The 10,983-nt window shown below is 32.6% G+C and overlaps 1 protein-coding gene across 2 annotated transcripts in view; it reads right to left on the bottom strand.

Annotated features, from left to right (window-relative positions):
* Window positions 1-5,728: 5,728 nt before the first annotated feature.
* Window positions 5,729-10,983, bottom strand: part of LOC145014324 (putative WRKY transcription factor 70) — a 34,730-nt gene continuing 29,475 nt past the window's right edge. Inside the window, exon 3 of one of the 2 annotated variants that reach the window (XM_078972706.1) lies at window positions 5,729-5,958. In XM_078972706.1, the coding sequence (XP_078828832.1) occupies window positions 5,799-5,958 (160 nt within the window). In that variant the 3' untranslated portion in view covers window positions 5,729-5,798. The remainder of the gene's footprint in view (window positions 5,959-10,983) is intronic. The other variant, XR_013665499.1, reaches the window with a different exon arrangement.

Genomic DNA, 10,983 nt, shown 5'->3' with positions numbered 1-10,983 from the left:
ACCGATCATGTTCATATCTTGAGTTTTAAGTATGGGATCTTGTTCTACTAAAGGTGTCACCTTGGAATGGTTTCATTTTAATTTCAGAAGAAGGGCAAGCTGGGACCTGATTCATTGGTCCATTCAAGATTTCTAGCCGAGTTGGAAGGGTTGCTTATCAGTTGGATCTCCCCGATGAGCTCAGTCAGATTCATAACACCTTCCACATGTCTCAGTTGCAAATGTGTGTGCCAGATGAGGTTGTAGTTATTTCATTGGATGAAATTTAGGTGGATGAGAGCCTAAACTATGTTGAGAAGCCTATTTGGACAGAAAAAGTAAATTTCTTCATAATAAAGTGGTGAGGCTAGTGAAGGTGCAATGGCAGCATCGAAAGGGCTCCAATTGGACCTCAGAGCTCGAGGACGAAATGAGAGAGCAATACCTTGATCTTTTTACATCAACAGACTTTGACGGCGGAGTCTAATTCAAGTGGGGAAGAGTTGTAACATTCAAAAATCCAAGTATTTCATTTAACCCTTGAAATATTTAAATTTTGGAAAATAACGACCCTCCGTAGGCTGGGCGTACATGTGTGTACTCTTAGCGTACACAAGTTGATGCAGCGGGTGGCTAAGGCATGTACGTGGGGGTGTATAAGCTCGGAGGCGAGGCGTATGAGGCCGAGGTAAAAATCCCTAATTATCGGGCTTGTGCCCTATTTAAGTTCATTTATGACCTTGGACCCCCTTCCTTACCAGCCTCCAATGCTTTCAAACGTCTCCAAAACCCTATATCCCTTGTGAGTGATTCTTGAGCTTGAAAGTGACTAAAACGCCCCCTTTTTGGTGTTTTAGCAAGAAGGAAGGAAGTGGTGAGCAAGCCTTAAACATGGGAAGAACTTTTTGGATCCTGAATCTAGAGTATCTTGGGGAGTTTGTGGAGGTAAAAAACTCATACCTTGCTATTGTTTTTCTAGTTTGAGTTAGGGTTTGGTTTTAAGTGCTTTCTTGGCCCATAAACCCTCTCTTACGAGTTTGGGCAACTCCATAGGGTTGACATGTTTGATCTAAGCTCTTTGGACATGTTGAAAGCATACAAATGTTAGCTTGATGATTGTTAAGACTCCATGCTCGAATTTAAGCTCTTAAAAGGGGTCTTAATGGGTTAAATGAGGTGTTAGGATCCCATGTGACATGCAAGGGCATAAAGTTGCCAACTTTATGCCCTAGGACCTCTTAATCGAGTCAGATTTGGTTTTAGACATTTAGTTTAGATGTATTAAGAACTTAATGGTTGATAGTGTATAGGATACTTGTATGTTGGGCATTCTATCTTGTACAATACACGTACCACCACAAAACCTTGTACGCTAAGCGTATTGAGGTTGTACGTTGGTCGTACGCCTGCAGTGGGTGTTGGGCTTTCGGTGTGCTTTTGAGCCATTTGGGCCCTACTTAGCCTTGGGTCTGGAACTATTAGGGTAATTGGGCCTTGTAAATTATTTTTGGGTAATGGGTGTCAAGGTTGGGCCTATTAGGCCTTGTGGCCCATTATTGTTTTGGACCTTGGATGTAGGCCCAATTAGGAAGAAAGACTTTTGGGCCTTAGTGAAGGAGTTTGGATTTAGGATTTTGGGCCCTTAGTCGGTTTGTGTCATAATCCTAATTAGGGTAATTGTATATCTTTACAGTGTGAGATTTTTGATTGGTAGCCGAGCAGATTTTAATTTCAACAGATCGAGGTGAGTCTCTTCTCGGTATTATGGGTCGAAGGCACAAAGGCCGACCCATTATTTGTTATGCAATATATTAATTGTTGTGTGTTTTATTTTATAATCGGGTTGAAATACACCCCAGGATGGGGTCCTAATATGATATATCCGGTTGAAATATTCCCCAGGGCAGGGCCCATTGTGTATTGTTGGGTTGGAATAAACCCCAGGGTGGGAGCCCATATTTGTGTTGGGTTGGTATAAACCCCAAGGCTGGGCTCACTTATATTCTTGGTATGTGTTATTTAGGAAACTCACTAAGATTTTTCTTTTAATTTATTTGGGTGTTTCAGGTACTTTCGGTACTAAAGGGAAGGGCCCTACTTGATGGCCCAATATTCACTCTCTAGCATTTTCCGCATTTATTATTATGGATACTATGATATTTTGTTCTGGCTTGATGCAATGGATTTATTTTAAACAATTATGAATGAAATTCGTGATTTAAAAATGAAAAATTTTATTTGTAACTTTTGGGCTGTACAACATAAGTCTCACCATGTATCTCAGGTGTTAAGGATACAAATATAGTACCTTCTAATCAAGTGTCACTCATAACAATGATTTATGAGGTGATCTTGATGTGGGTCCATTTAGTACCAAATCTCTAACAAGTACATATGAATCTTTGGTTACAACCACTTGCCTACTTTTATCCGGTGAGAGTCAACCAATCCAATTCATATTAGTCTTACTGCATAATTGCTCTCATAATTATAATCGACTATGAACTTTGAGAATAATAAAATTATTTATGGATTAAACATGTTAATATAGAACACAACAATATAATAGTTCTTCTCTTAATGTTCCGATATGTAGTAAGACTAATATGCTCTTAATGTTTTTGTCAATAAATATATATATATATATATATATATATATATATATATATATATATATATATATATATATATATATATATATATATATATATATATATAATAGTTTGGTCTTATTGTTACAATATCCAAACACTAAATTCAAATAAAAATATCATATCTAGAATAATGATGTCCTATAGTTGAAGTGTGATCATTCATACTTAGCTAACAAGAAGGACTTTATTAATGAGCCTGACTAAATTTAATTTGTGTGAATTTTACGAATACTATCATCTCCATATTTGACTTTACTCTAATTATAGTTAAATATATTGGAGTATATGATTAGTGCTTTGACGTGACATAGATTTTTTTAGCTTGATTAAATATACTCTATAAGTCACAAAAGATTTGTAGGTTATCCCTTAATGGAAGGACATAACATAGTTTTTTAATGATCTTGTTCATCCAATCATATTTTATAATGTATTCTTATTTAGTAGATTGTGTAATTATGTTTTGCTTGGACCTCATTCCAGCAAAACTTGCTCTTCATTCCATAATGAAGTCATAATCCAATTATAATTCATATATATATATATATATATATATATATATATATATATATATATATATATATATATATATATATATATGTTTTGAAGTTAGCATCTTGTGTATCTCTTTACACAAATATCTTCTTCTACACTGATTATCTCATATACATTCTCTTAGTTCTTCTTAAGTACTCTTAGAATGTCTTTGAGTTAATATTATAAAAGCCCTAAATTTTTAACGCGTAATTGGAAAAAGTCCTACTATTTTTTTTATTATTGCTGTGATTACAACTTTCTTGCAGAATTATCACTCTAGCCCACTTAAAGAGTTTCATGGTTAAGTTTGTTAACTTTTTTGCAAAATTAGTCCTAAAAAGTTCAAATTTAGTCCCTGAGGTTTTAAAAAAAATACACCACATGGTTTTTTAACTTTATTTTTCGTTTTTTGTATACTTTATTTATTTTCGTTTTTTTTATAAATATATGTACGTTTTTTATTTTCTTTTTATTTATATACTTTATTTATTTTTATTTTTTAACTTTATTTTTCAACAATTTTTTTTAACATTTTTACCTTTTGTTTTCTATTTTTTTAGTGTATATATAGAGTATATTAGAGTTTTTTTTTAGGTTTTTTCATATTTCTTTTCGTATTATACTTTATTTTTTTCACTTTTTTTTTTTTGTATTATATTTTTTTTTTCCTATTTTAATTATTTATGATCTTTAATGTTTTTATTTACATTGATTCAAGTAAACGAACTTGAATTCAATATGAATTACTATAACAAGTTTTCTTCTTATAAAGATCGACTATTATTATTATTTTTTTTTTAGTCTATTATCAAATTGAAAAATATTATCTTGAATTTAATCTATTGATATCTCATATAGAAATATGATTTAATTTGCAAGTTATATAACACATTGAAACAATAATTCTTAGTAAACAAACTATTTTTTTTATTTTCAATTTTTCGTAACATAAATATAATAACACTAAAGAAAAAAAAAGTAAATAAGTCGGACGGAAATTACAAATATAAACATAACTACTTTATTTACTTGAATAAAAATAAAAAACAATTACAAAAACTATAAATTATCAAAATTGTAATATACTCTAATATATTAATACATTTTATATTTTTTGAAAAATGTCAAAAAAAGATAAAAAAAACAAAAAAAAAAACAAATAATTGGAAAACAAATAACAAAAAAAAATAAAAAGATGAAAAAAATATATATATAATACGAAAAGAAATATGAAAAAACCTAAAAAAAACTCTAATATACTCTATATATACACTAAAATAGAAAACAAAAGGTAAAAAGGTTTAAAAAAATTGTTGAAAAATAAAGTTAAAAAATGAAAATAAGTAAAATATATATATAAAAAAAGAAAATAAAAAATGTACATATATTTATGAAAAAACCGAAAATAAATAAAATATAGAAAAAACGAAAAATAAAGTTAAAAAAACATGTGGTGTAATTTTTTTCAAACATCAGGGACTAAATTTCAACTTTTTAGGACTAATTTTGCAAAAAAGTTAACCAACTTAACCATGATATTCGTTAAGTGGGCTAGAGTGATAATTCTACGAGAAAGTTGTGGCCACAACAATAAAAAAAAATATATCAGGGCTTTTTCTAATTACGCGTTAAAAGTTTAGGGCTTTTATAATATTAACCCAATGTCTTTCTAGTCGCCTAGTGACTTACATATGTATCTAGTTGGTATCTTATGATATGTTCCTAGCATGGTCATAGACCATGTCTTGTGCATAGTATAGCATAAATGAAAATTTTATTTACGAAGAAAATAGAATTTAAGTTATTTATCTAGCTTAAACCTATGTGCTGGGTCCTTTTGAGGCATTCTTAAAAAGTTGCAATGTGGCAATGTCAAGAGTCCTCCAAAGGTGTCTTGAATCTTGATCTCTTTAAAGATAATGTTAATATATGCAATAGATTAAAAGTTTTAACATTCATCTTTATCTATCTATATAGATTTTACATCCTAAGAATGTATCTTGTCTTTCCTAAGTCTTTCCTCTTAGAAACACTTCCGAAGTAAAGGTAAAAGAGCCTTGTATAGTCATAATGTAGTTTCTCATGATTAAGTATGTCTTATCCTTACCATATTAGGAATATCAGTATCCTCCCACAAGTTCTTAGTAAATAAATATGTTATCTGCATTTTGATATAAAAGCATACATTGAGTTTTTCATATGATGATTCTAACCTTGATATGTTTGATTTACATCCTCAAGTGGATATCAAGTGTTACACATTTTATTAGGATAACATGGATGAAGATAACTTCCAGGCTAAGCTATATAGATATCTTCAAGTGAAATTCTATTAAGAAAATTGTTTTTTCTTGAAATCTATTTGTCATATCTCATATTAAGAAACTATAGTTATGGTAATACATATCCTTGTTGATCTAATCATAGATACTTGTGAAAATGGTTTGATCATATCAATAACTTGAGAAAGATAAATATCATAGTCAATGACATGAGCATGAGAAAATCCATTTCTAATAAGTCTTGCTAAATGTGTATAGATCTCTATGTATGTGTCACACCCCAAAACCGGAACGGCGGAAATGTTCTGGGGTGTATGACGTCATGTCAAGTATCACAACACATGCATTATAGTAAATCAAGTACAACAAAACATTGCATTAATAGTAATAGTTTTACATGGTTTACATAACAGTACATCCAGGTAATACAAGAAAATATATAGGTGCAGCTTGGCACAAAATAGTCTTCAACAGAAGCTCCTGGATTGTACCTGTCTAATGCTGACCTGAGAATACAAGATATTTGAAAAACGAGTATTAGCATTTTTACAAATGCTGGTGAGTTCATAAGCATTTAGTGGCATTTTATTCAAATAACTTTATGTAAGTGGTAGTTTTCAAGTATACAGTGAAATAGAGTCATTTCTAGAAAATCCTATATTTTCTATTTAAAAATGCAGTCTTCTACCAAGACTGGTCAGAGTTATGTGGTAAAAAGTAGTTTCCCTTAAAAACTTTCATTTTCAAAATAAGGGATTTGCTTTTTAAGAATGTTGGAGAATATCAGGGAAAATAACATATGCCTCAGCAGTGAGGACTGCTGACTAAGGCAAAGGAATCTTAGACTTCAGGAGAGTATCGAATGAACGACACGCCTGGCTCAGTCTAACAGAAAGAGACACAGACCCCAGACAGTACCAAACGAAAGGTATAGCTAGCAAGGTCTAAAATAGTGAACACAGACCCCAGACAGTATCAACTGAATGATATGTCTAGCAAGGTCTAAAACAGTGAATACATACCCCAGACAGTATCAAATGAATGATGCGTCTAGCAAGGTCTAAAACAGTGAACACAGACCCTAGACAGTATCAACTGAATGATACGTCTAGAAAGGTCTAAAACAGTGAATACAGACCCCATACAGTATCAAATGAATGATGCGTCTAGCAAGGTCTAAAACAGTGTGACTCCGAGAGTGCGTTCCAGCATACAGTGTAAATTTCTGGTGAAAAACCATTACCTCAAGGCCATGAATTATAAGGTAACCTAGGATACTCGTAGCCATACTAATCGACAGTAGAGTACCTGACGCCCTACAAGCGTCTAGAGAATATGACATTTGTCACTCCTTGGCTTGGTAGGTCGTGGACTGTAGCTAGCAGTCAGGGTGCAGGGGTGTCAATCCCGTATAGATCTATACACAGAATGTCCACTCTCCCTACAAGAGACTCTGGTTACCAACTAGATGACAGAGAAGGCCGTGTCCCGAAGATGCATCCCAAATAGTGAGTAATGTGCTTCCGATGTAAGTGTTGAACTAGAGGTAGAGACCCATAACTAAACTGACTAGAGTAAACCTATATGTCTATGCTTGTATACATAATATATAACTAATGAATCAAACGACCTTCGGATGGACATCCGATCCCAACAGACCACATCTCAACGAAGAAAAGGAAATAGGGCGGACAAGCCTTCCTAAGTCCTTCAATCATTATTTATATACATCTATACAAGCGCAAACATACATCTAACTACGTTTGAGTGTGTAACAAGTGGAATCATATCGTGAAGTATAAGCGCATAGTGAAGTAAGAGCGTATCGTGAAGTAGGAGCGTATCGTGAAGCAGGAGCGTATCGTGAAGCAGGAGTGTATCGTGAAGTATAAGCAAATCGTGAAGTAGGATCGTTAACCAATGTAAGTGAAGTAGAAGCGATAACAAGTCTAATTGAGGTACAAGCGTAATGAGTATAAGTGAACTAAAAGTGTAATAAGTATAAGTGAAGTAAAAGTGATAACAGTATAAGCGTATCACGAAGTGAAAGCGTTAACAAGTAGGAGTTTAAACTAAGAGGGAGTATCAAAACATGGAAGAAAACCTTTATTCTTGAGAAAATCACAACTTGGTGTTCTTTGGTAAAATGAGTTTGAAAACCTTTAGAAATTCTTTGAAAACTTTTCATAAACCAGTTTAAATGAACTTTGATAAAACAGTATATGTAAGAGTTTTGAACAAGAGAAAACCTTTTAGAAAACCATTTATAGTATCCTACTTGGTAAAACAGTTTACAGTGTGGTAAATCCTTGTGCATGCGGGTTATCAATCACATATGATTGATATGATAACTGGCATGTTTAACTTGTATTCCCCCCCCCCCCCTATAAAACATGTAAAAACATTTAAAAGGTTCATTCAGGGGTATGAACTCACCTGGTGTAAGTGGATCCGGCGAAGGCACCGGTTGGGTGCTCGGTGTCAAGTAAAGACTTGGACACACTTAGTGACCTATTAACATATGATAACATATGTTTACATACAATTAGTATATATAATACCAATTAAACAAGTATACGCATCCTAAAGAGCGGAAAACACTTGGTTAAGTGTTTAGGGTGTCCCAGGTAACATTTAAGGGCTAGAATGGCTTAGGAATGGAGTTTACTCTCCAAGAGTAAACTCTATACTTAGTGTTTATGGCCCTGGGACAAATCCCATGAGTTTACAGCCGTATACTCATGGTGAGGGTGTTCTAGGATGCGTAAAGGTCTCATATCAATCGTGGAATTTTGCTAGGTCCAGATCTAAATTGTATGAATGGATTTAAGACTTCACATGGACCATTGAGGAGTTTACGGCCCTAAGCAAGGGAGCTTACGGTCGTAAGCTCCTATACACTCATTCCTTTGGTGTTTTCAAGTCTTAAATGGTAGAGGGTAATTTCCTAAGCATTTTTCCAAGTTGAATGAAGGAGTTTGGGTACCATTTGGGCACTAAATGGGAGTTTACTGCCCATGAACCACCCCTATGGGAGTTCACGACCGTGAACTCCTACTCCCCTAGTTTTATTGAAGTTGAAGGCCCTTACAACAATGGTATTGCATTCAAGCTATTTTTCCAAGGCTATAGGGGGTGTTTAGGGCATTTCTAACACATGGAATTGAGTTTACTCCCCATGAAGGGGAGTTTACGGCCCAAGCATGTTCTTGGGCAGTAAACTCATGTTTACTCCCCAAAATGCTAGTTCAAGTTGTTCTAAGTCCGATTTCATAAGCCTACAAGTCATATCTAAGCCTTAGGGACAATTTGGAGGGGTTTTGGGGCTTAAAAACCCCATTAAATGGTGTTCACGGCCCAAGAGTGTTCTTGGGCTGTAAACACATGATTTTGTCCCTATTTTATGTTTTAAACTCGAATTTGCAGGCTAGATAAGTTATACAACAAGTTAGGATAGTTTACCTACTCGTTTGGGGCTCGAAACGGATGATTTTTGGTTCGAATTTCAGTTGTAGAGAGAGAGAGAGAGAGAGAGTGGGGAGAGTGTAAAAAGTCTCTAATGGACTCCACTCACCCTTATATAGGGGTTGGAGTTGGAGCTCAGTGGGATTCTACCCGATATTGTCGTTATACGGGGCTTTTGGTCGCACCCGATTTAGTGGTCGTAATAAAATTTAACATTTTTCCGAATAAAAATGGAAATGTAAAGTAAGTGTCTTTAGCTCTTTTATCACGACGCTAATGACATATTATAAATATAACGTTTATTTATTTTGACCTCTAATTAACGTAACTTTTATAACGGTAACGGTAACGGGGTGATGTAACAGAATAAACTTTGGGTTGTCACAGTATGTATTCTTTCTTAATGATTTACTTACTCCTTCTAACCTTTCTATAGAGAGGAAGATTAGTAAAGCCCATACTAAATTACTATACATGGATTACATCTTAGTGTACATGATTCTAAGTCATTAATCATATTCAAGAGCTGATATAGCATTTTAGTAGTTAATGGATTTGCTAGAAACCATCAAGAATAACTCATCAATGAGAGATTCCACATTTCTTAAGTTATATACGATTTCTACCATTAATGCAAATAATTCGTGTTTATGAATAGATATTATTCTTGTTCAATAGTTTCTTGCTAAAACTAGTGCCAACTTTTACAACATCATGCTATGGTTCTTGAGTTGTTTCAAGTTTCATGTGCCTCCCACTTGGTTTGTCACTGGAAGCTTGATTTATGATAACTCTACCTTCAGAGGAATAACATAACTTATTCTTGGTGGGTTTTAATATAATAAAGTAGAGGACCTTTCAGAGTATTCTATAAATATACAAATAGTACACATTAGGTTTAGAAGCTTTTGTCTAATATAGTCTTCAAATCTACAAAACATTAAGTAAGATAGCGATGGACCATTTCCATATAAAATTTTATAACATGTTTTATCTAGTTATTAGTTGGTGTTTGCATTCAAAGTACAATTGCTAACGATTAAAGCATAATCCAAAAAGAATAAAGAAATATAATATATATTGATTAGAAAATAAACCATATCAAGTAAGGTTTAATTTATCATATATTATCACTATAGCTTTATATGGTTCTTACTGGTTTATATCTCAACTTTATATTTTAAAACATTAACAAATGTTTCATAATTATGTTTTAACATGTATATATAATGACGACTATAATTGTTAATAAAGTTGAACTGGTATCTTTTTCAAAATCCTAGACATTTATTAGAAATGATATAATTAATATATCATTGTGTATAGTTCCTTAATAATTATTTTCTCAATATCATTAAGAATATTTTATATATAAATAAGATCCACATATGTCAAATAAGCTACATTATTTGCCTTCAAAGATTCATTTCTTAAAGTTGGAATATGTGTCTTTTATTTATATAATAATGATACCAATGTCATAGATAAGTTTGATTCAAAACAAGTTTAAGTCAAAAGTGTTTTCATATAGAACTTGTTATATAGAAAACATTGATGTTTACTTTATAATTCTATTATGAGATATAGTCTCATAAATATAAGTTAATCATTTTGAATATGAATATTATCGTTATGAAAAACAATTTAAGTAAATAATCAAATTCTAATAAAGTACCTAAGACATATATTTGGACATGCTAAATTAAAACAAACATTGTTCCAAAAAAAGCGTTGTTTTACAATACAAGTACATTATGTTCTAAGCATAAATTATAAACTAAATTTTGAGAGTGAAGTTCTAACTTGCATGTACTTAGCTGATTACTCCAATGTAAACATCTACAAGCCATTTATAAATATTAGATTAACATTAAGTACCAAGTACCTGACTATTAAATGAAAATCATAAGTGCTATTAGTAGATACTTGAAGTACTAGTCTTTCCAGACTTTCTTTTCAAATAAGAGGGACAGTTCCTCTTGCGAGTCCTATTTCTCCATAAAAGAAACATGATCTAACTATGTGGTCCTTCTTGGATTTCTTAGTCTTAAAGGATCCCATTCCAT

Source organism: Lactuca saligna, chromosome 9, assembly GCF_052625555.1.
Source record: "Lactuca saligna cultivar CGN05327 chromosome 9, ASM5262555v1, whole genome shotgun sequence".
In the NCBI taxonomy this organism is placed as follows: domain Eukaryota; kingdom Viridiplantae; phylum Streptophyta; class Magnoliopsida; order Asterales; family Asteraceae; genus Lactuca; species Lactuca saligna.
This window is presented reverse-complemented; position numbering and strand designations above follow the sequence as displayed.